Here is a 22,952-nt window from a genome sequence, read left to right on the forward strand (position 1 = left end):
CCGTGCCTGGCCTGCAACGGCTCTTTGTGATGCCCGGAATGCTCTTCCTCCAAATCCCTACGTGGCTCCCTCTCTGCCCTGTTTTAGGATCTTACTTGTTGGTGTCTTTTCACCTTCTCTGCTCTAAAACTGCACCCCTTCCTCCCTTCCCTACTATGGTTTTCTCCATAGCAACACCGCCTCCCAGACCTGACACATCCCAGACAGCAGGCCCTCGCTGCAGGGGTTGTTCGTCCTCTGGAACCTGAGCCTGTAGCGCTCCAGGCCAGCCCCTTCTGATCACCCAGGTTTCTGCTAAAACATGGCCTTAGAGGGCCCTCCCCCAGGCCCAAACCAAATTTTTGTTGTCTTTATAGCACTCATCGCTCGTGTCTGCAGTGTTCTTGTTTATTTGTTTACTAGTTCATCGTCTACTCAAGTAGAATGAGCACCATGAGGGCAGGGATTTTCTCAGCTGTGTCCACCATGGTATCATGAACTCGGTACCAGGCTTGGCAAAAAGCGTGGGACTCCTTAGAACCAGGTATGATTCTCCCAAACAACCCTTGCTCTGCTCTGAGGCTGTCGTACTGATTTGCAAAGATCTGAGCCGGGGGTGGCAGAAGCCTGGTACCCAGGGGATTGGGGGCTGATGAGAGACTTGGGCCCAGGTCACCCCTAAGGTTCAAGAGATCCCTAGGAGTGGGGTGGTAGAACCCAGGCCCTTGAGGGAGGCACTGCTACTACCCAGGCGTGGGCGGTGGGGCTGGGCCAAGCCCACGTATAATGTCTTTCCTCCTCCATCTTCTATCTTTTGTCCCTCGACATTGTCTGTCTTGATCCTTATGCACTGGGGGTCCGAGTGTCCAGGAGCTCCGGCTTGGCATCCACTGTGGCAGGTGCAGGGTCCTGGGCAAGGACCATGGCTATGTCAGGCCCTCCACAGATGATGGTGAAGGTTTGGGATTCCTCAGGTCCAAGGGTCTGGGCTGTTGTCTAAGGCAAAGAAGTGGTAGAGATGGGGAACATTACGAAGCAAGTTGCGGGAGAGACAGACAAATAATGGTGAGGAACAGGGAGGCAAAGGTGGCAGGAGGGCGTGTCAGGAAACAGAGAGAGATGTGGGGAGAGATATGTGGAGACAGGAAAGCAGATGTGAGGGCCAGAGAGACATTCATGGGAAAGGAAAGAAGGGTGGGGAAATGGGAAGAGAAGTGCGGGGGCACAGACGCAGACACGTGGGGGAAAGAGATGTGCAGGCAGACAGACGTACAGACAGGGTCAGAGATATGGGGGAGACAGAAAATATGCAGATGAAGAGAGACACAGGGAGGTGGGGAAACAGGTGGCGGACAGAGATGATGGGCAGAAAGACAATGAATGTTGGGGAGGGAGGAGATTGCGAGGTAGGGATAGATGAGTAGGAGACAGAGATTGAATGACAGGAGGGGAGGCAGAGAGAGGCAGTCAGCTCAGGGGATCTGGCAGGCTCCACAAAGAGCCCCAGGCCCGAGTCTGAGCTCTGTCCCTGCCCCACTGTCCCTCTGTGCCCCAGGCCACAGTCTCAAACTTCAAGGCCCCAGAGGCAGCCACAGTGTAGCTCCAGCCAACTGCTATCACCTGAGAATCCAAGCCCAGTGCTGCTAGATATGCAGAGCCTTCAGGAAAGACCAGACTTCCTTTTTTTTTTTTTTTTTTTTTTGAGACAGAGTCTCACAGTGTCACCCAGGCTGGAGTGCAGTAGCACAATCACAGTTCATTAAAGCCTTGACCTTCTGGACTCAAGCAATACTCCCACTTCAGCCTCTCAAATAGCTAGAACTATAGGTGCAACACTTGGCTAATTTTTTGTGTTTCTAGTAGAGACAGGGTTTCACCATGTTGCCCAGTCTGGTCTCAAACTCCTGGGCTCAAGTCATCTACCTGCTTCAGCCTCCCAAAGTGCTGGGATTACAGGTGTGAGCCACTGCACTCGGCCATTATAAATTATTTTAAAGCACTGCGGAGGCCAAACAAATTGTATCTGTGGGTCATGTCCAAACCACTATCAATCTGAGACTCCTGGCTGGGCGTGGTGGCTCATACCTGTAATCCTAGCACTATAGGAGGCCGAGGTGGGCTGATTACCTGAGGTCAGGAGCTCAAGACCAGCCTGGCCAACATGGCAAAACCCCGTCTTTACTACAAACACAAAACTTAGCTGGGCATGGTGGCACATGCCTGTAATCCCAGCTACTTGGGATGCTGAGACAGGAGAATCGCTTGAACCAGAGAGGCAGAGGTTGCAGTGAGCTGAGATCGCACCACTCCACTCCAGCCTGGGCAACAGAGCGAGACTCCTTCTCAAAAAAAAAAAAAAAAAAATCGGATACTCCTTAACTCCAGAGGTACTGTGGGGGCTCCTTCCTGAGCCCCTTCAGTGAGTCTAGCATTCAGAGCTCTGTGTGGGCATCTCTCTCATCCAAGCAGGGCTCTGAAAGCCATGGGGGCTAAGCTGGGCACCTCAAGCTTGGCCCTAGGGTTTTAAGACAGGAGAAATTTCGCCTTGGTCAAACTGTGATTTTCAGAGACATAACACCATTCCTCATCTTCCTCCCCCGCCACCCCACACACAGAGACATAACACCCTTCCTCAACTTCCTCCCCTACACACACACACACACACACACACACACCTTCCTCAGCTTCCTCCCCTACACACACACACACATACACCTTCCTCAAATTCCTCCCCTACACACACACACACACACACACCTTCCTCAGCTTCCTCCCCTACACACACACACACACAAACACCTTCCTCAAATTCCTCCCCTACACACACACACACACACAAACACCTTCCTCAGCTTCCTCCCCTACACACACACACACACACACCTTCCTCAAATTCCTCCCCTACACACACACACACACACCTTCCTCAGCTTCCTCCCCTACACACACACACACACACACAAACACCTTCCTCAAATTCCTCCCCTACACACACACACACACAAACACCTTCCTCAGCTTCCTCCCCTACACACACACACACACACCTTCCTCAAATTCCTCCCCTACACACACACACACACACACCTTCCTCAAATTCCTCCCCTACACACACACACACACACACACCTTCCTCAGCTTCCTCCCCTACACACACACACACACAAACACCTTCCTCAAATTCCTCCCCTACACACACACACACACACACACACACCTTCCTCAGCTTCCTCCCCTACACACACACACACACAAACACCTTCCTCAAATTCCTCCCCTACACACACACACACACACACACACACCTTCCTCAGCTTCCTCCCCTACACACACACACACACACAAACACCTTCCTCAAATTCCTCCCCTACACACACACACACACACACACACACACACCCAGCAGTAAAATATAGAGGCAAACGGGATTCAGATAGGGCCTGGGGGACACTATTACAGAGATTGCAAACTCCAGCTCTATAGGGGCCAGGCAGGAAGCTCTCACAGGCCTCTTCTGCAGCCAGACACCTGGGTTTGAATCCTGGCCCTGAAACATGTTGGCTGCCTGACTGTGGGCGCACTACTGGACTGCTCTGTGCCTCCATTTTTTCATCTGGAAGATGGAGACAACAGCAGTATTAAGATTATAATGAGGTTTTTTTTGTTTGTTTTTTGAGATGGAGTGTTGCTCTTGTCGCCTACGCTGGAGTGCAATGGCACAATCTCGGCTCACTGCAACCTCTGCTTCCCAGGTTCAAGCAATTTTCCTCCCTCAGCCTCCTGAGTAGCTGGGATTGCAGACGTGTGCCACCACATCCGGCTACTTTTTGTATGTTTAGTAGAGATGGAGTTTCACCATGTTGGCCAGGCTGGTCTCGAACTCCTGACCTCGTGATCTGCCCACCTCAGCCTCCCAAAGTGCTGAGGTTATAGGCATGAGCCACCACACCCGGCCTTTTTTTGTTTTTGTTTTTGTTTTTTGAGATGGCGTCTCGCTCTGTTGCCCAGGCTTGAGTGCAGTGGTGCCATCTCGGCTCACTGCAACCTCCACCTCCAGGGTTCAAGCAATTCTCACACCTTAGCCTCCCAAGTAGCTGGGATTACAGGCGCGCCACCATGCCCAACTAATTTTTGTATTTTTAGTAGAGACAGGGTTTCTCTATGTTACCCAGGCTGGTTTCAAACTCCCGAACTCAAGCAATCTGCCGGCCTTGGTCTCCCAAAGTGCTGGGATTACGGGCATGAGCCACCGCACACAGACCATAGTGAGTTTTTTGTTTGGTTGTGGTTTTTGGTTTTTTTTGAGACCTTGCTTGGTCACCCGGGCTAGAGTGCAGTGGTGCGATCTTGGCTCACTGCAGTCTCTGCTTCCTGGGCTCAAGGGATCTTCCTGCCTCAGGCTCCCAAGTAGCTGGGACCACAGGTGCCCACCACAATGTTAATTTTTGTGTTTTAGTGAGACACAGTCTTACCATGTTGTCCAGGCTGGTCTTGAACTCCTAGGTTCAAGCGATCTGCCCACCTTGGCCTCCCAAAGTGCTAGGATTACAGATGTGAGCCACTGCATTTTTAAAAAATTAACCTTGTAGCAGTAAGGCATGGTGGCTCACTCCTGTAATACCAGCATTTTGGGAGGCCAAGGCAGGCGGATCACGAGGTGAGGAGATCGAGACCATCCTGGCTAACACAGTGAAACCCTGTCTGTACTAAAAATACAAAAAATTAGCTGGGCGTGGTGGCAGGCACCTGTAGTCCCAGCTACTTGGGAGGCTGAGGCAGGACAATCGCTTGAACCTGGGAGGCAGAGGCTGCAGTGAGCCGAGATTGCACTACTGCACTCCAGCCTGGGCAACAGAGCGAGACTCCGTCTCAAAAAAAAAAAAAATTAACCCTGTAGCTCCAGCTCAAAGGGTCATAGTGAGTTTTCAGCTCACTATGTTATAACTCTGTGTCTGGCAGACAATAAGAGTTTCTCAAATATTAAGTATTTAGTATTAGTAAATGGAGCAATCATTACTCAGCTCCAACCAATAGTTGCTTGGCATTGCCAGATTTTGTTTTTCAGGAAAACCTAGAAATTTGTTTTAATTTTCTGTAGAGACAGTGCTTGCTATGTTGCCCAGGCTGGTCTCGAACTCCTGGCCTCCAGCAATCCTCCTGCCTTGGCCTCCCAAAGTGTTGGGATTACAGGCGTGAGCCACTGAGCCCGGGAAAGCCAGAAATTTGGAAACACGGGTGAATGTTCTGATTTTTGAATAGGGGATCCTAGACAAAATGAAAACACACTGCAGGCCAGGCCACCACCCATGGATGGGGCTGCCAGGCTGGGGTGCCACTCACCAGGCGCTGCAGACCCCGGCGTGCCCGTGCCAGCAGGCTCTCCCCATGTAGCTGCTGTGCCAGCTGTTCCAGGGCCTGCAGCTGCGCCTGGTGCCGTTCCTGGCACCGTTGCAGCCTCCGCACCCGGCGTTGCAGTGCTCCCAGCACTGCGCCCAGCCCGGTCTGGGCCTGTTGGGCAGGGACTTCAGGTTGTGACCGCTCAGGAGTTGGCACAGGGGCCAGGGGGGTCAGGAGCATGGTGGCCACAGTCTTGGGGCTCCCCGATGTGGGGCCCAGCACCACTAGGCGCACTGGGCCAGAGACTGGGATGGCAGGGCTCTGGGGCAGGGGTGTATTCTCCCGTAGGGGAGGCGGCGGCGAGACTGGCTTCTGGGTGCTTCGGGTCCTCCGCTGACTCTGGAAGACAAGGCATGGGGTGCAGGGGTGCCATGGCCAGACTTCGACTCAGGAGGAAAGGGATGGAGGGTCTGTTTCCAAGGGGGACTTGCCTAGGTAAGGCCAGACCTCAGGGAGGAAGTGTCGTCAGGAGGGGAGGGCCAAAGTTCAGACTCAAGGAGGGACTTCCCTTAGGCGGGGAGGTCTGGGGGTTGGATTCCAGCAGCAGGACCTCCCAGCGCTCACCTTGGCAGGTGGTCCCCGGGAGAAGATGGAGGGCACTGCATCAGGCCGCAGGTAGCGCACACCCCAGCGCCACTGGAAGCAGGAGGGTGTGAAGTGCTCACTGCACAAGTGCTGGTGGCAGCTGGGCACCCAGTGCTCACGGCCCATGTGCTGCAGCCAGGCCTGCAGCCGGGGACCATCCTTCAGTGGGAACCTGCATGGGTGGTTGGGGGGCTGGGTCAGTGCTACGAGGTTCAGACTTATCCCTCCCAGAGGATACCCACCCTGGAGGTCTCTGGGCTCCAAGCCTGTGCCTCCCTAGGGCTAGGAAGTAGACCTGTCTTGTGCCCAGGCTTTCTCTATCTCATACACACAACCACAACCCCTTTTTCAGCTTCATCTTTTAGTAGTAGTATTTTGTGAGACGGGGTTTCGCACTTGTCACCCAGGCTGGAGTGCAATGGCGCGATCTTGGCTCACTACAACCTCCACCTCCTAGGTTCAAACGATTCTTCTGCTTCAGCCTCCTGAGTAGCTGGGACTACAGGCGCACGCCACCACGCCCGGCTAATTTTTGTATTTTTAGTAGAGACGAGGTTGCACCATGTTGGCCAGGCTGGTCTTGAACTCCTGACCTCAGGTGATCCACCCACCTTGGCCTCCCAAAGTGCTAGGATTATAGGCATGAGCCACCAAGCCTGGCATTTCTTATTATTATTATTAATTTGAAAGCTCCACCTTTTAAACACCCAGCATCAGCCCACCTCTGCCCCCTCCACTGCCCCTCCTTCCAGCCTCCTTCCTGGTCTTCCTGCCCACAGTCCCGCCCCTCCACTCCCAATTTGTTCTTCCACATCAACTTGTTGGAGCAGTTTATAAAATCAGACAGTTACGATGTGGGAGATCTTGCAGCCATGCAAAAACGTTTCTTCCACACCATATAAATGGGGGTGTGGGGTTTCTGGATTAAGAGAGATTTAAGAAACATCAGCACAAAGGCAGGATGTGGACCTTGCCTACAACAAACAATTCAGTAAAAAGACATTTTAAGACAATTGGGGAAAATTGAACATGAACTGGGTATAAGATAATTGTAAGAAACTGGTCAGGCATGGCGGTTCATGCCTGTAATCCTAGCACTTTGGGAAGACGACAAGGTGGGAGGATCGCTTGAGCCCAGGAGTTCGAGACCAGCCTGGGCAACATAGGGAGACCTCGACTCTACAAAAAAAAAAAAAAATTAGCCATGTGTGGTGGTACATGCCTGTAGTCCCAGCTACTCGGGAGGCTGAAGTGGGAGGGTCACCTGAGCCTGGGAGGCAGAGGTTGCAGTGAGCCGAGATTGTGCAACTGTACTCCAGCCTGGGTGACAGAGCCAGACCCTGTCTTAAAAAAAAAAAAAAAAATTCATTTTGCTAGGTGTGATAACTGTATTGGTTTATACTTCTGAAACAGTCTTCTGTTAGAAATCAGTCTGAAATAATTACGGATAAAAGATCTGATGTCTGGGATTTACTTTAAAATAGTGCAGGACAAAAACTTAGAGGTGTGGGCAGGGCAGGGAAGAAGATTGGCAAAGTGTTGATAACTAGTGACACAGTGATGGATACTGAGGGCTCTACTTTTTGTGTATGCTTGAAAACACCCACTAACAAGTCTTTAAACAACTCAACAACAACAATAAAACACAAATAACCTGATTCAAAAATGGGCAAAGGACTTGAACAAACATTTCTCCAAAGACATACAAATGGCCAATAAGCACATGAAAAGATACTTGACATCTCCAATCATTAGGAAAACGCAGTATCAGAACCCTGATGAAATATCATCTGACAAACACCAGAACAGCTACTATTGAACAACAACAAAAAAGAGGCCAGGCATGGTGGCTCGTGTCTGTAATCCCAGCACTTTGGGAGGCTGAGGCGGGAGGATCTCCTGAAGGCAGTAGTCCAAGACCATCCTGGGCAATGTAGCAAGACCTCGTCTCTACGAAAAAATATTTTTTAAATTAGCTGGGTGTGGCAATGTGCATCTATAGTTCTATCTACTTAGGAGGCAATGTGGGAGGATTGCTTAAGCTCAGGAATTTGAACGCTGCAGTGAGCTATGATCACACTACTGCATTCCAGCCTGGGTGATGGAGGAGGAGGGGAAGGGGAAGGGGGAGGGAGTAAGAGGGGAGGAAGAGGAGGAGAAGAACAGTGTGTGTGAGGATGTGGAAAAACTGCTGGAACTCTGGTACACTGCTGGGAATGTAAAACGGTGCTGCCACTGTGGAAAACAATATGGCAGTTCCTCAAACACTGAAAAATAGAATTACCATATGACCCAGCAATCCACTTCTGCTTACATACCCAAAAGAACCGAAAACAGGGTCTTGGAGAGATATTTGCACACCTGCGTTCGTAGCAACATAAATCAGGCCTGGCGTGGTGGCTCATGCCTGTAATCCCAGCACTTTGGGAGGCTGAGGTGGGTGGGTCACTTGAGCCCAGGTGTTCAAGACCAACCTGAGCAACAGGTGAAATCTTGTCTCTACAAAAAATAGAAAAATTAGCCAGATATGGTGGCGTGTGCCTAGAGGCACAGCTACTCAGGAGGCTGAGGTGGGAGGATTGCTTGAGCCCAGGAGGTTAAGGCTACAGTGAGCCATGATCACATTACTGCACTCTAGCCTGGGCAAAAGAGTGACATGCTGTCTCAAAAACAAACAAACAGACAACAGAAACATAGCAGCATAAATCACAACAGCCAAAGGTGGAAGTGTCTATCAACAGATACATGGATAAGAAAAATGCTGCATATGCATACAATGGAATTTTATTTTATTTAGTCTTTTTTTGCGGGGGAGGGAGGAGATGCAGTCTCACTCTGTCACCCAGGCTGGAGTGCCATGGCGCAATCTCGGCACACTGCAATCTCTGCCTCCTGGGTTCAAGTGATTCTCCTGCCTCAGCCTCCTGGGTAGCTGGGATTACAGGCTCCCACCACCATGCCCGGCTTATTTATTTATTTTTGCGATGGAGTCTCACTCTGTTGCCCAGGATGGAATGCAGTGGTGTGATCTCGGCTCACTGCAACCTCCGCCCCCTGGGTTCAAGCGACTCTCCCGCCTCAGCTTCCCAAGTAGCTGGGATTACAGGTGCCTGCCACTGCACCTGGCTATTTTTGTATTTTTAGTAGAGATGGGGTTTCACCATGTTGGCCAGGCTGGTGTCAAACTCCTGACCTCAGGTGATCCACCCACCTCGGCCTCCCAAAGTGCTGGGATTACAGGTGTGAGCCACTGCACCTGGCCTGGAATTTTATTTAGTCTTGATCTGACACATGCAACAACACAGATGAACTCTGAGGGCCATTAAGGTAAGTGAAATAAGCCAGTCAAATACTGACGATTCCACTTATATGAGGTAGAACAGTCAAATTCCTAGAGACAGACAGTGGAATGGTGGTTGCCAAGAGCCTGGGGGAGAGGGAAAGAGGGAATTGTCCAATGGGGATAGAGTGTTTTAGGAGAGGAAAAAGTTCTGGAGATTGGTTATACAACACTTAACATTAGTGAATTGTACACTTAATGATCAAAATTGTACACTTAAAAATGATCAAAATGGTAGATTTTATGTGTATTTTGCCACAGGTAAAAATAATTTTAATAGGCCAGGCACGGTGGCTCACGCCTGTAATCCCAGCACTTTGGGAGGCCGAGGTGGGCGGATCACTTGCAGTCAGACCTCAAGTGATTTTGAATTCAAGTTCAAGACCAGCCTGGCCAACATGGTGAAACCCCGTCTCTACGAAAATTACAAAAATTAGCCAGGCCTGGTGGCGTGTCCCTGTAATCCCAGCTACTCGGGAGGCTGAGGCAGAAGAATTACTTGAACCTGGGAGGTGGAAGTTGCAGTGAGTCAAGATCACGCCACTGCACTACAACCTGGGCGACAGAGCAAGACTCCATCTCAAAAAAAAATTTTTTTTGTTTTAAGTTTTAAAAAATAAAAGCTTTCTCAGTGGTTGTGGGTGGGGATTATCTGATGAGGGACCCTCTAAATGTGCCCCACTTCTCCGGTTTCCGGGTGCCACTTATTCCCAGCATCTGCTCTTACCCTTTTAGATGGTAATCCACTCTCTATTTAGACCTGGGCTCAAGACTACCCATAATAAAGACCTCCTTTTCCAGCCTTATTTGCAGCCAGGGGTGGCCACATGATCAAATGCTGGCCAGTTTGTCCTTAGCAGCTGCCAGAAACTGAGACTGTAAATGTTTATTTCAAGCTGCTAAATTTGGGGATAGTTTGTTATATAGCATTAGATAACTAAGACACATCTCATGCATATCCCATCTTCACAATGTTTTCCATATCTGTGATATTACTTATTTCATATTTTTCTTAAAACTAACCAATTTTAACTATTAAACAAAGATACTTAAAAGAGAAACTTTACATCACAATTGAAAATGGAAAATCAGTATCAATTCCATAAACAAAAGCTAACCATAAAAACATCAGATGCCATTACCTACTGAGGGTTATGAGCCTGAGGCCTGCTCTCTTTCTTTTCTTTTCTTTCTTTTTTTTTGAGACAGGGTCTCATTCTGTTGCCCAGGCTAAAGTGCAGAGGCACGATCATGGCTCACTGTAGCCCTGAACTGCTAGGCCCAAGTGATCCTCCCAACTCAGCCTCCCGAGTACCTGGGACCGCAGGCATGTGCCACCACACCTGGCTAATTTAAAATTTCTCTTTGTAGAGACAGAGGTCTCACTATGTTGTCCAGACTGGTCTTGAACTCGTGGGCTGAAGTGATCTCCCACCTTGGCCTCCCAAAGTGCTGCGATTATAGGCATGAGGCACCACACCCCACCCCTGCTCTCTCTTTGTTGAAAAGATAGACTAGTGAGTGCTAGAGAATTAGGGACAAAATTCCTACAGGAGAGAGGGTAAATAAACATAGGCACATCCACACAAAAGAATACGATGCAGCTATAAAACAGAATGTAGAGGTACTCTGTGAACTGACATGCTATTGTCAGGCACACATTATGTGAAAAAAAGCAAGGTTCTAAATAGACTATCTCAGCTTTTAGTCATTGTGGTAGCCCCCAAAAGCTATCCATGTCCTAATTCCTGGAAACTGTGACTATTACTTTATTTATTTATTTATTTATTTAATTTATTTTTTTGAGATGGAGTCTCGCTCTGTCACCCAGGCTGGAGTGCCGCGGCGCAATCTCGGCTCACTGCAAGCTCCGCCTCCCAGGTTCACACCATTCTCCTGCCTCAGCCTCCCGAGTGGCTGGGACTACAGGCGCCCGCCACCACGTCCGGCTAATTTTTTTGTATATTTATTTATTTATTTATTTAGAGACAGGGTTTTGCTCTGTCACCCAGGTTGGAGTGCTGTGGTGTGATCGCGGCTCCCTGCAGCATCAAACTCCCCAAGCTCAGGCAATCCTCCCACCTCAGCCTCCCAAGTAGCTGGGACTACAGGCATGTGCCACATGCCCAGCTAATTTTTATATTTCTTGTAGAGATGGGGTTTTGCCTTGTTGCCCAGGCTGGTCTCAAACTCCTGGGCTCAAGCAATCCTCCCACCTCGGCCTCCCAATGTGCTGAAATTACAGGCGTGAACCACTGTGCCAGGCCTGAATATTACCTTATATGACAAAAGATGTGATTAAGTTAAGGATCTTGAGATGGGGAGATTATCCTGGGTCATCCAGGTTGGCCCTAAATGCCACTACAAGTATCCTTTTAATAAGAGGGAGGAGAATATATTACCACAGAAAAGAAGAGAGGGCAATGCAACCATGGAGGCAGAGACTGGAGAGATGTGGCCACAAGCCAAGCACTGCCTGCAGCCACCAGGAACCGGAAGAGGCAAAGAAGAGATTCTCCCCCAGAACCTCCAGAGGAGTACAGCCCTGCCGACACCTTGGTTTTGGCCCAGGAAAGCCGATTTGGACTCCTGGCCTCTAGAACTGTTAGAAAATAATTTGTCTTGTTTTAAGCCACCAAGTTTGTTAGAGCAGCATGGGAAACTAATAGTGTAATAAAGGGAGAAATAAGAATGTCTTTCACATTTGCTGGTATTTATATAAAGAAACTATGGTGATGTGGTTTGGCTCTGTGTCCCCACCCAAATCTCATCTTGAACTGTAATCCCCATGTGTCAAGGGAGGGACATGATGGGAGGTGACTGGATCATGGGGGATGTTTCCCCCATGCTGTTCCCATGATAGTGAGTGAGTTCTCATGAGATCCGATGGTTTAAAAGTGGCAGTTCCCCTCTTGCTCTCTCTCTCTCCTGCCCCCATGTAAGATGTTTGCTTTCCCTTCGCCTTGCACCATGATTGTAAGTTTCCTGAGGCCTCCCCAGCCATTCAGAATTGTAAGTCCATTAAACCTCTTTCTTTTATGAATTACGCAGTCTCAGGTAGTCGTTTATAGTAGTGTGAGAACAGACTAAGACACATAGGAAGGACACACAAGAAACTAAAGAGGCTACCAGTGGGGAGGAGGTGGATGGGATGAACGGAGATGGGGAGAGCCAAGACTTCTCAGACAAAGGAAGATGGAGGTGGAGGGGGCAGGTAGCTGGTGAAAGAGCACAGAAAGGCTGACTCAGAACAGCAGTGGCACCCAGAGAGCAGAACCCCAGGGCACACAGCCAGGGAGTCTGGCTGCTGCAGTCAGCCTCCCTCTAAGATCCCAATGTTCTCAGCAGCCCCATTCTTCCGGGACACAAACACAAGATCTATTGCAACAGCATTCCCCATTCTTATTGCCACCATCTCCCAGGCAGAATCTGCCAATGGACTACTCGTATCTACTCTCTGCCTTTTCCTTACTAACAGAACTCCAACTTTCTTTGAGGCCACAATGTGTCCTGCTAAAAGACTATGTTTCCCAGGATCCTTTGCAGCTGGCTGGGGCCGTGTGACTACCTTCTGGCCAAGGAATGCTTTAGTGTTGTGTGGGATCTCTGGGATGGTGCCTTAAATGGAAGGGACGATCAACAGGATTCAGCAGCTCAAAGAGCAAAGGAAAAAAGTCAATATCCTAAGAAAGGTCTCCTTAATTGGTCTTACTCTCTCTTGTTCCTCTGGATAGCAGCATTTGTAATGGGCAATATTGCTTTCTAAAAAACTACCTTAAGCAGACAACAAGTGTTCCCCTTTGTATGCAGTCAAATGCTCTACCACTGAGCTATACCCCCATGTTCCCCTTTGTATTTGTAAAACTATTTTAGTCTTGCTGGTCATCTTGTCCAGAGCATGGGGTGGCATATACTGCTAGAAGTCCTTTTTTTCTTTCTTACTAACGTAACTCAAAATTTCTTCAGGCTGATTAAATGCCCAGTTTTTAAAGACCACAATTCCCAGCCTCTTTTCCAGTTGGGGTGACCAATGATGAAAAGGTGCCATTGAACGGGGTTTCTGGGAAGGCCTTATAAAGAGAGATGATTCAGTTTAGACCTGAACGCTTTTTGCTCTTCCTCCCTTCCCTTTTCCTCCTATAAGGAATGGTGGCAGTGGTGGCTGGGGCAATGGCAGCCACCTTGGATGGAAGCCACAGGCTAAGGATGACAGAGCAGAAAGAGGCCGGGCATGGTGGCTCACACCTGTAATCCCAGCACTTTGGAGGCCAAGGTGGGAGGATCATTTAAGGCCAGGTGTTTGAGACTAGCCTGGCCAACATGGCAAAACCCTGTCTCTACTAAAAATACAAAAATTAGCTGGGTATGGTGACATGCGCCTGTAATTCTGTAATTCCAGCTACTTGGGTGGCTGAGGCATGAGAATCCCTAGAACCCAGGAGGTGGAAGTTGCAGTGAGCTGAGACTGTGCCACTGCATTCCAGGTTGGGTGACAGAATGAGACTTTCAAAAAAAAAAAAGAAAGAAAAATAGAGATAGGACCCCTCATTTCTCATGACTGTGGAGCTACTATCCCAGTGCTGGTTTGCCAACCTGTGTACTTTCTGTATATGAGGGAAAATAAACCCTGTAATAGAATGTCTGCTGTCTCTCTCCACATGAGGATTACACATGCCCACTCCATTGACTTGAGGCTTGCTATATACTTGCTCCAGCCAAAAGAATGCCAGTGAAAGTGACACAGGCCACTTCTAAATATGAAATTGACCAAGAGCCACTGGGTGATTCACTCCACTTTCTCTTTTCCTCCTCCTGCAAGACCAGAAATACTCCAAATAGGGATAGTTTCTTCAGCCTGAGACCCCAATTAAGATACTGCAGAGTAGGACCACAAATGACCTGCAAAGGACATAGTGTGAGCAAGAAATACACCTTTGGGCCACGTGTGGTGATTCATGCCTGTAATCCCAGCACTTTGGGAGGCTAAAGCAGGAGGACTGATTGAGCCCAGGAGTTCCAGCCTGGGCAACATAGTGGGACTTCATTTCTTTTTTCTTTTTTTTAGACGAAGTTTCACCCTTGTTGCCTAGGCTGGAGTGCAGTGGCACGATCTTGGCTCACTGCAACCTCTGCCTCCCAGGTTCAAGCGATTCTCCTGCCTCAGCCTCCCGAGTAGCTGGGATTACAGGCACCTACCACCACGCTTGGCTAACTTTTTGTATTTTTAGTATAAACAGGGCTTCTTTCTTTTTTTTTTTTTTTTTTTTTTTGAGACAGAGTCACTCTGTCACCCAGCCTGGAGTGCAGTGGCACGATCTTGGCTGACTGCAACCTCCGCCTCCCATATTCAAGCGATTCTCCCATCTCAGCCTCCTGAGTAGCTGGGATTACAGGCGTGTGCCACCACACCTGGCAATTTTTGTATTTTTAGTAGAAATGGGGCTTCACCATGTTGGCCAGGCTGGTCTCAAACTCCTGACCTCAGGTAATCCACTTGCCTCAACCTTCCAAAGTGCTGGGATTACAGGCGTGAGCCACCGCGCCCAGCCCAATGGGACTTCATTTCTACAAAAATTAGAAAAATTTGCCTGACAAGGTGGTGTCTGCCTATAGTCGCAGCTACTCAGGAGGTAGAGGCGGGAGGACTGCTTGAGCCCAGGAGTTTGAGGCTGCAGTGAACCATGATGGTGCTGCACTCTAGCCCAGGTGATAAGAGACCCCTTCTTTAAAAAAACAAACAAACAAAAAACACCTTTGTTGTAGTAAGCCACTGAGATTTGAGAAGTTTGTTTGTGCAGCATAACTTAACCACACTGATTCCTATAGACCCCATAATTTGTTTAAGCAACTCTTATTGCAGGACTTTGTTACTACCAAGCAGATACAATTCTAAATGATAGGTCCCCCATAAGAGATGACCCCATTGCCACTGTCCCTGAAAGGGCCTAAGACAGAGCTAATGAAAGCTAGCCACGCATGGTGGCACATGCCTGTGGTCCCAGCTACTCAGGAGGCTGAGATGGAGCTGGTCCGAGTGTTGTGGGTTATTGTTAAGCTGATTTAACATTGTCTCCCCACACAACCATGCTTGACTAGCATAAAAATAAAAAAGAAAAATGAAAAAACAAAAAAAAAGGAGGCTGAGATGGGAGGACTGCTTGAGCCTGGGAGGCTGAAGCTGCATTGAGCCATGATCGCACCACTGTACTCCAGCCTGGGTGACAAAGCAAGATCATGTTTCAAAAAAAAAAAAAAGAGAGAGTGAACTAATGAGTGTTCCCATTGGCTGCCAAGCAGGATTTCAAGTTATTTCCTGGCAGCCACTTCCCTCAACGTGTCTCATCTTATCTCTCACCTGGCATCCATGCCCTCTCCTAAGCCTCTTTTGGAAACTGCTTCTCATCTAACTCTTAACTAAGTGGCTTCTGCAAGACTGACTCAGGGGTAGGCCCTGAGGTGGAAATGGGCTAGTCACTAGCGGGTGCCAATGAAGACATGAAGTGATTTTTATACAGTCATCTGGCTGCTATATACAGTCGTCATCATTTTCCTCCTTATTATTACATACAAAGCACTTAGAACAGTGCCTGGCATAAGGTAAATACTAAGTAACTATTGTTGTTGTTATGAGGGAGGTAAGAATGGAAACGGGCCAGGCACGGTTGCTCACGCCTGTAATCCCAGTACTTTGGGAGGCCAAGGTGGGTGGATCACCTGTGGTCAGGAGTTCAAGACCCACCTGGCCAACATGGTGAAACTCCACCTCTACTAAAAATACAAAGAATTGGCTGGGTGTGGTGGTGTGCACCTGTGGTCCCAGCTACTCAGGAGGCTGAGGTAGGAGAATCGCTTGAACCTGGGAGGCAGAGGTTGCAGTGAGCCGAGATCATACCACTGCACTCCAGCCTGGGTGGCAGAGCAAGACCCTGTCTCAAAAAAAACCAAAAAAACAAAAAAAGATGATGGCAGCCTGGACTATGTGATGACAGTGGATGTGATGAGAAGTAGTCTGGGAATGTGTTTTCCTTATTTCTTATTTATTTATTTTGAGACAAGGTCTCACACGGTTGCCCAGGCTAGAGTACAGTGGCACAATCACAGCTCACTGCAGCCTCGGCTCCTGGGATCCAGTGATTCTCTCACCTCACTGTCTCATGTAGCTGGAACTACAGGCGTGTACCACCACGTCCAGCTAATTTTTTACATTTTGTAGAGATGGGGTTTTGCCACGTTGCCCAGGCTGTTCTCAAATTGCTGGGCTCAAGCGATCCTCCTGCCTCGACTTCCCAAAGTGCTGGGATTACAGGTGTGAGCCACCACGCCCAGCCTATCTTTCCTTATTTTTTAATGATTTATTTAGGAATTTCTCATTTGTGTTTATAACTGTCTTGTCAAGGTGTTAGAGATTTTGTTGTGGTTGTTGCAGGATGGAGACATGTCTTGAGGGTAGAGCCAAAGGGTGGGTTAATGGACTAGCGGTGGATGAAAAGGAAGGATCATGGGTAACTCCCAGGTCATGTACTCAGTTCCTCAATGTTTGACCCCTCACCTATCCATGAGCTCTGTCATGGCAGAAACAAGATCTGTCAGGATTCTTTGTGTCCAGCAGGGGCTTACTTGCTTCTCCAAGAAATACTCAAAAAGTTGCTGAATTAATCAATGTTGCCAGAGTCATACACAGGCTTAAAGTCTCTTTGGCCCTACACCAGGGTCCCTCAAAGGATCCGTGACACATGGACTGCTGGCTTTCCTGGAGAGCCCATCTGAAAGGCATTCACCAAATCCACCCAACGAATCTTTACTAAGAACCTACTATGTGCCAGGCAATATTCTAGAGGTTGGAGACACAAACAGGAGGAAAGAAGAAAGACAAAGAAAGACAAAACCTCTGGCTTGATTGAAATGATATTCTAGTGGGGGAGATAATGAATGAATACATCGAAAACGCGATATGCAGACAGTGATGTGTTAAAGAGAAAAATAAAGCAGGAGACAGAGAGAATCGTGTGTGTGTTTGGGTGTCAGTTACAGTTTTCCATAGGGTGGTAGTCATAAAGGCAAGAACTTTGAAATCAGAGGGAATCACACAGGCAAAGTCCCCAGGGCAGCAACATGCCTGCCACACTACAGGAACATGAAGTAGGCTAGTGTCACTGGTGTGAAGGGCAGGAGGAAAGAGATGAGGTCACACTGGTATCAGGGAACCAGCTCTGTAGGACTTTGCAGGCCTGCTTTCTACCTGTTCCAGCCTCACTTTATTTTTTATAGTGAGGTGGGAGTCACAGAAGGGATCTGGGCAGAGGAGGGCGCTGATCTGACTCAGGTGTTCACAGGCTCCCTCTGGCTGCAAGCAGGGAACAGACTGGGGATGACGGTGGGAGCAGGGAGACCAATGAAGAGGCTGCTAAAATAGTCCAGTCTGGAGGTGATAATTGCCAGGAGCAGGATGCAGGAAGAGGAGAGGGTTAGAAGTGATCAAATTCTGGACAGTTTGTAAAGGGAGAGCCAACTGGATTTGCTGAGGGACTGGATGAGGAATGTGTCCTAGCCCACTTAGGCTAAGACCACCAGGGACAAACCTGTAGTCTAGCACTGTCAGATTTATTTACAATGGCAATGGGGGAGTCTGCACACCAGAGATACCATAGGCCAGGGGTCCCCAACTCCCAGGCTACAGACCGGTACCAGTCTATGGCCTGTTAGGAATAGGGCCACACAGCAGGAGGTGAGTGGCAGGCAGGTGAGCGAGTGAGAGAAGCTTCATCTGTATTTACAGCCACTCCCCACTGCTCGCATTACCACCTGAGTTCCACCTCCTGTCAGAGCAGCAGCAGCATTAGATTCTCACAGGAGTGTGAATCCTATTCTGAACTGTGCATGTGAGAGATCTAGGTTGCCCTCCATTTTTTTGTTTGTTTGTTGGGTTTTTTGGTTTTTTTTTTAGATGAAGTCTCACTCTGTCGCCAGGCTGGAGTGCAGTGGCGCAATCTCGGCTCACTGCAACCTCTGCCTCCTGGGTTCAAGTGATCCTCCTGCCTCAGCCTCCCAAGTAGCTGGGATTACAGGCATGTGCCACCACACCTAGCTAATTTTTGTATTTTTAGTAGAGACAAGGTTTCGCCATGTTGGCCAGGATGGTCTCGATCTCCTGACCTCGTGATCCGCCCGCCTTGGCCTCCCAAAGTGCTGGGATTACAGGCATGAGCCACTGTGCCTGGCCAGTTGCCCGCTTTTTATGAGAATCTAATGCCTGATGATCTGAAGAGTTTCATCCCAAAACCATTCCCCCAACCCTATCCCATCTGTGGAAAAACTGTCTTCCACAAAACCAGTCCCTGGTGCCATAAGGGTTGGGGACCACTGCCATAGGCCCTATGGGCCTTTGGTGAGGGAGTCTCAACAAACATAGAGTTATTTTTTAGGTGAAATGTAAACTAAGCAGTGTTCAGATTGCCTCAAAGCAAATCAGAACTGTGTGTAAGGGGATCAATATCAGGTCCGGATGGTGAAGTGGGCCCAGGGTTTGTCTTCTCAGAAGCAATAAAGTTTACATAGATGTAGAATATTGTGTCCTTATCTGAAGCTCCAAACCTGGATTGTAAATAGGGACTGCTTTTCTGTGTCAAAGTGACTTAGCTCCTCCAAGCAAAAGTGAGATGTTTCATTCTTACTTGACGTGATTTCAAACAGCAAAGTTTGTGATCATCTCTGACTTTAGACAACCAAAGTTTCCTACTAAGAAAGCAGTAGACACTCAAAGGATGGGAATTCTGCCACTTTACATCTGCAGTATGTCCAAGAGAAATATTTTTTCCTGGCTGGGTGCAGTGGCTCACGCCTGTAATCCAAGCACTTTGGGAGGCCGAGGCAGGAGGACTGCTTGTGCCCAGGAGTTTGAGACTAGACTGGACAACATAGCGTGATCCCATCTCTCTCTTTAAAAACAAAAATTTTTTTTTTGAGACGGAGTCTCACTCTTGTTGCCCACGCTGGATTGCAGTGGCCTCATCTTGGCTCACTGCAACCTCCGCCTTCTGGGTTCATGCGATTCTCCTGCCTCAGCCCACGGAGTAGCTGGAATTACACGCATGAGCCACCACGCCCATCTAATTTTTGTATTTTTAGTAGACACGGGGTTTCACCATGTTGGCCAGGCTGGTCTCGAACTCCTGACCTCAGGTGATCTGCCCACCTCGGCCTCCCAAAGTGCTGGGATTACAGGCGTGAGCCACCGCGCCTGGCAAAAAAAAAAAAAAAATTAAAAAAAATTAAAATTATCCAGGCATGGTGGCGCGTGCCTCTGGTCCCAGCTACTTGGTAGGGTGAGGTGGGAGGATCACTTGAGCCCGGGAGGTCGAGGTTGCAGTGAGCTGTGATGGTTCCACTGCATTCCAGCCTGGGCGACAAAGCGATCTTGTCTCAAAAAAAAAAAAAAAAAAAAGCAAAGAAATGTTTTTTCCTAGTAATTCTTCCACCAACTGGCTTATGTCAGCCAGATAAATAAGGAGACAGATCTTTTACAGTCGAAGCTAATTCTGACTTTCCCAAGTATGACGAAAGAGGTAAGGATGACATTTTTTAAACCTAAGCAACAAGAAAAATGAAGCACGCTACTAAGATAAGACAGACTGGAAGGTTTTGGGGAGACACGATCGCAAGCTCAGTTTCGGATGCTCTGAGTTTCAGATGGCTCAAATGCGTGGGGAGGGCAAGTGGGCATCTGCAGGCTCTGTAACAGCCTGCACCGACTTCACTTCTTACATCCCTTTCACTCTTCGGCTCGCTTCGCTCGCTATCTGTAGTTAATCGTCTACTCCTGCTGTTTCCCACGCCTGCACCTTTGTATGTGCAATGGACACTGCCAGGAAGGCCATCTCCTCACGGTTTAACCCCACTTCCTAACACCCTCAAGCAAGACCAGAAGCCCCGCACAGCAGCACTAATGCTCGGGCCCCGCCCCTCTCAGGGTCCCGCCTCCCTCAAGCCCCGCCTCGCGCTGCGCTCACTTGTAGAAGCTCACAGGGCGGTTGTCTGCACCCAGGCGGCCCGCAGTGTTGGAGCAGTTCGGCGCCCTGCAGTACTTGGGCATGGCTATCCAGCCCCCGCTGAGTTTTGCCGGGTCAGCGGCTGCACTTTGGTTCTCGCGGAGCGCCGCCTAACCCCGCCCCACCCGCGCTCGCCGCCTGCCTCACGTGACGTCCGTGGAGTCTCGTCACGTACCGGGTAGAGAGCTGAGAGCGCCTGCCTACTAGGCGCCCCTCCACAGTGCCACAGTCCCGCCCTCGTCACGTGACGAATGGGCCATAGCAAGTACTGTGCACCTGCGCAAAGCCGGCCCTTCGTCACCCCGACTTTCATCACGTGTTGGGGGGAAGGGCGGCGTCACGGCGTTTCTGAGCCTGCGCCAACCAAATCAACTGGCTAGTCAATCTCTTACGGCTCCACCCTACGCCTACATCCGGGCAACCGTTGGGGCGCACATAGTTCCTCTAGGTGGCGGCAAAAACCGAGGTGAGGCGGCCGTGGCCTTAGCCTCGTAAAAATTAAAACCTGTATGTTTCAGCGAATAATGAAAACGCAGTCTGGATGAAAGACCCCATGACGCTTAATCAGGCATCCAGTACACTGGCTGTGGCCCCGCCCCGCCAGGTACTCGCTCCGCCTCTTCGCCCCCATTGGTTCTAAGCGCCGCCCGGCATCCCTGCGATTGGCTAGGCCGGGCCCGTCGCGTCCAATAGGCGGTGGCGCCGGCTTTCCCGCGGCTGTTCGCTGTTCCAGTGGGTCGTGGCGGTGGCGGCAGCGGCGGTTAGGGGATGTAACGGTCGCCCGGCTGCGGCGTGACGATGGCGGCCGTAGGGTCCGGAGGCTATGCGCGGAACGATGCAGGGGAGAAGCTGCCCTCTGTCATGGCGGGAGTTCCGGCGCGGAGGGGCCAGTCCTCCCCGCCCCCCGCCCCACCAATCTGCCTACGGCGGCGGACGCGACTCTCGACGGCCTCCGAGGAGACGGTGCAGAACCGGGTGAGAAGCTGCTCGCCATGTCTACCCCAGTTCCAGGCTTCCTAGGTTTCCCCTAGTCCCGTCCTGAGAACTGTGGCCCCGACATCAGCCCCCGGCCAGTCCCCTCAGGTTGTTCCCTGCCATGCCTCGTCCCCTAACCCCCGCCCCTTTAGCCACGGCCCCTCCCACTTTCTCCTCGCTGCTTTCCCGGCTCCACCCTCAGCGTTGGAGCAATTCCGGGGTTCCTCGCTGGTTCCCACCCGTGGAAATGCATTTTGCTTCTGCAAATCACAGCCTAGTCCTGCTATATTTTAACCCCCGTTCTATCGCCTTTAGACGTCACGATCATAGCTCACTGCAGCCTCACTGCCCTGGCCCCCGCTGAGTCATTAAGGTCCCTTCGAGGGTTCGGTCCAGAGTGTTACCTGCCCCAACTCTTTCTCGCTTCTACCCCGCCTTCTCTCACCTTCTGCGATCTCTATCCTTTTTCCTCACCAAGGTGGGATTCTTAATCCATATTGTCACTCAAAACTATGAGAAAGACGTGAGAAGTTATTTATAAAATCTCTGCAGTGCTACCTGGGGAGGAGGGCGTACAGAACAGTTCCCTAAATCCTGAGACAGAAACATGGAAAGAAATGATTTCACAGTAGGTAGAAGGAATTCCATTAGCACAGCGGCAATTAAAAAAAATTGTTTTCCAGCTGTGTAGGCACAAAATCTGTTTTTATAAAATGGAGATGATAAGAACCATACTACTGGTAGGGCGCGGTAGCTCACGTCTGTAATCCCAGCACTTTGGGAGGCCAAGGTGGGCTGTTCACCTGAGATCAGTTCAAGACCAGCCTGGCCAACATGGTGAAACCCCGTCTCTACAAAAAGTAGAAAAATTAGCCCGGCATGCTAGCGCGCGCCTGTAATCCCAGCTATTCAGGAGGCTGAGGCGGGAGAAATCGCTTGAACCTGGGAGGCGGAGGTTGCAGTGAGCTGAGGTCATGCCACTGCACTCCAGCCTGGGCGACAGAGTGAGACTCTGTCTCAAAATAAATAAATAAATAAATTATACTATTGCATTGGAGGGAAATGAAATTTTAATTGTGATCTTCTTGGCACGGAGTCCAGATAAAGGGAGGATACCTGGTAGCTGCTGGTGGAGCTTGTTCCTGCCCCATGACTTTCTCCTGCACTGTGATTATACCGCCCACTCCTGGCTACAGGGCTCTGGCTGTACCTCCCATGTGCTCTCTGTCACCAAGGTTCAGTCACACTGGCCTGCTTTTGGTTTTCCTGAGGCTCCATATTCTTTTCTGCCTCCTGGCCTTTGTGATTGGTGAGTCCTCAGCCTGGGCTTTTTGCTGCAATCTGCCTGTCTGGCTCCTTCCCATCCTTCAAGTCTCAGCCTGAATGTCGCTATCTTGAAAGGCCTTCTCAAACCCCATTCTAAAGCAAACAGCCACCTTCATCTGTCACCCAGCACCCTATACTTCATAGCCTTTATCTTATATTTTCCTGAAAGTGCCCTTTGAGCTATTAAACTACATATAACAATAGCAAATTCAGAGAGGCGTTATAGCAAGGTGGCTAAGAGCACAGACTGCTGCTGATGGTATGGTTGGACCCAGGCAGCCTGAGCTTAAACTTTAGTCCTGTTC

General features: G+C 49.7%; 2 protein-coding genes across 16 annotated transcripts in view; one reads left to right on the plus strand and one right to left on the minus strand.

Moving 5' to 3' along the window:
• Nucleotides 1-368: 368 nt before the first annotated feature.
• On the minus strand, nucleotides 369-20,956 carry THAP8 (THAP domain containing 8). 4 transcript variants are annotated; one of them, XM_003816148.5, is made up of 4 exons: nucleotides 20,308-20,956; nucleotides 5,941-6,133; nucleotides 5,320-5,715; nucleotides 369-975 (listed from the first exon to the last, which is right to left on the minus strand). In XM_003816148.5, the coding sequence occupies exons 1-4, from the start codon at nucleotides 20,388-20,390 to the stop codon at nucleotides 823-825; spliced, it is 825 nt and encodes a 274-aa protein (XP_003816196.3). In that variant the 5' UTR covers nucleotides 20,391-20,956; the 3' UTR covers nucleotides 369-822. The 4 variants fall into 4 exon arrangements, with proteins under 4 accessions (XP_003816196.3, XP_008967375.3, XP_034801285.2 ...); XM_008969127.6 differs by having other exon boundaries at nucleotides 20,522-20,638; XM_034945394.3 differs by having other exon boundaries at nucleotides 20,322-20,458.
• Nucleotides 20,665-22,952, plus strand: part of WDR62 (WD repeat domain 62) — a 50,857-nt gene continuing 48,569 nt past the window's right edge. For 4 of the 12 annotated variants that reach the window (XM_003816089.6, XM_008969131.5, XM_034945390.3 and 1 more), the window contains exon 1: nucleotides 21,062-21,321. In XM_003816089.6, the coding sequence (XP_003816137.3) occupies nucleotides 21,145-21,321 (177 nt within the window). In that variant the 5' untranslated portion in view covers nucleotides 21,062-21,144. Of the gene's footprint in view, nucleotides 21,322-22,952 lie in introns of all 12 variants that reach the window. The other 8 variants (XM_008969130.5, XM_034945392.3, XM_055103064.2 and 5 more) reach the window with 5 other exon arrangements.

Source organism: Pan paniscus, chromosome 20, assembly GCF_029289425.2.
Source record: "Pan paniscus chromosome 20, NHGRI_mPanPan1-v2.0_pri, whole genome shotgun sequence".
NCBI classification, from domain to species: Eukaryota; Metazoa; Chordata; class Mammalia; order Primates; family Hominidae; genus Pan; species Pan paniscus.

Bases quoted from the DNA above. Each gene is read 5' to 3' on its own strand.
- THAP8 (XM_003816148.5), bottom strand. From the start codon at position 20,390: ATGCCCAAGTACTGCAGGGCGCCGAACTGCTCCAACACTGCGGGCCGC. The intron at 6,134-20,307 runs GTGAGCGCAGCG...CCACCCATGCAG, and splicing joins CGCCCTGTGAGCTTCTACAA to GTTCCCACTGAAGGATGGTC. The intron at 5,716-5,940 runs GTGAGCGCTGGG...CTTGTCTTCCAG, and splicing joins CCCGGGGACCACCTGCCAAG to AGTCAGCGGAGGACCCGAAG.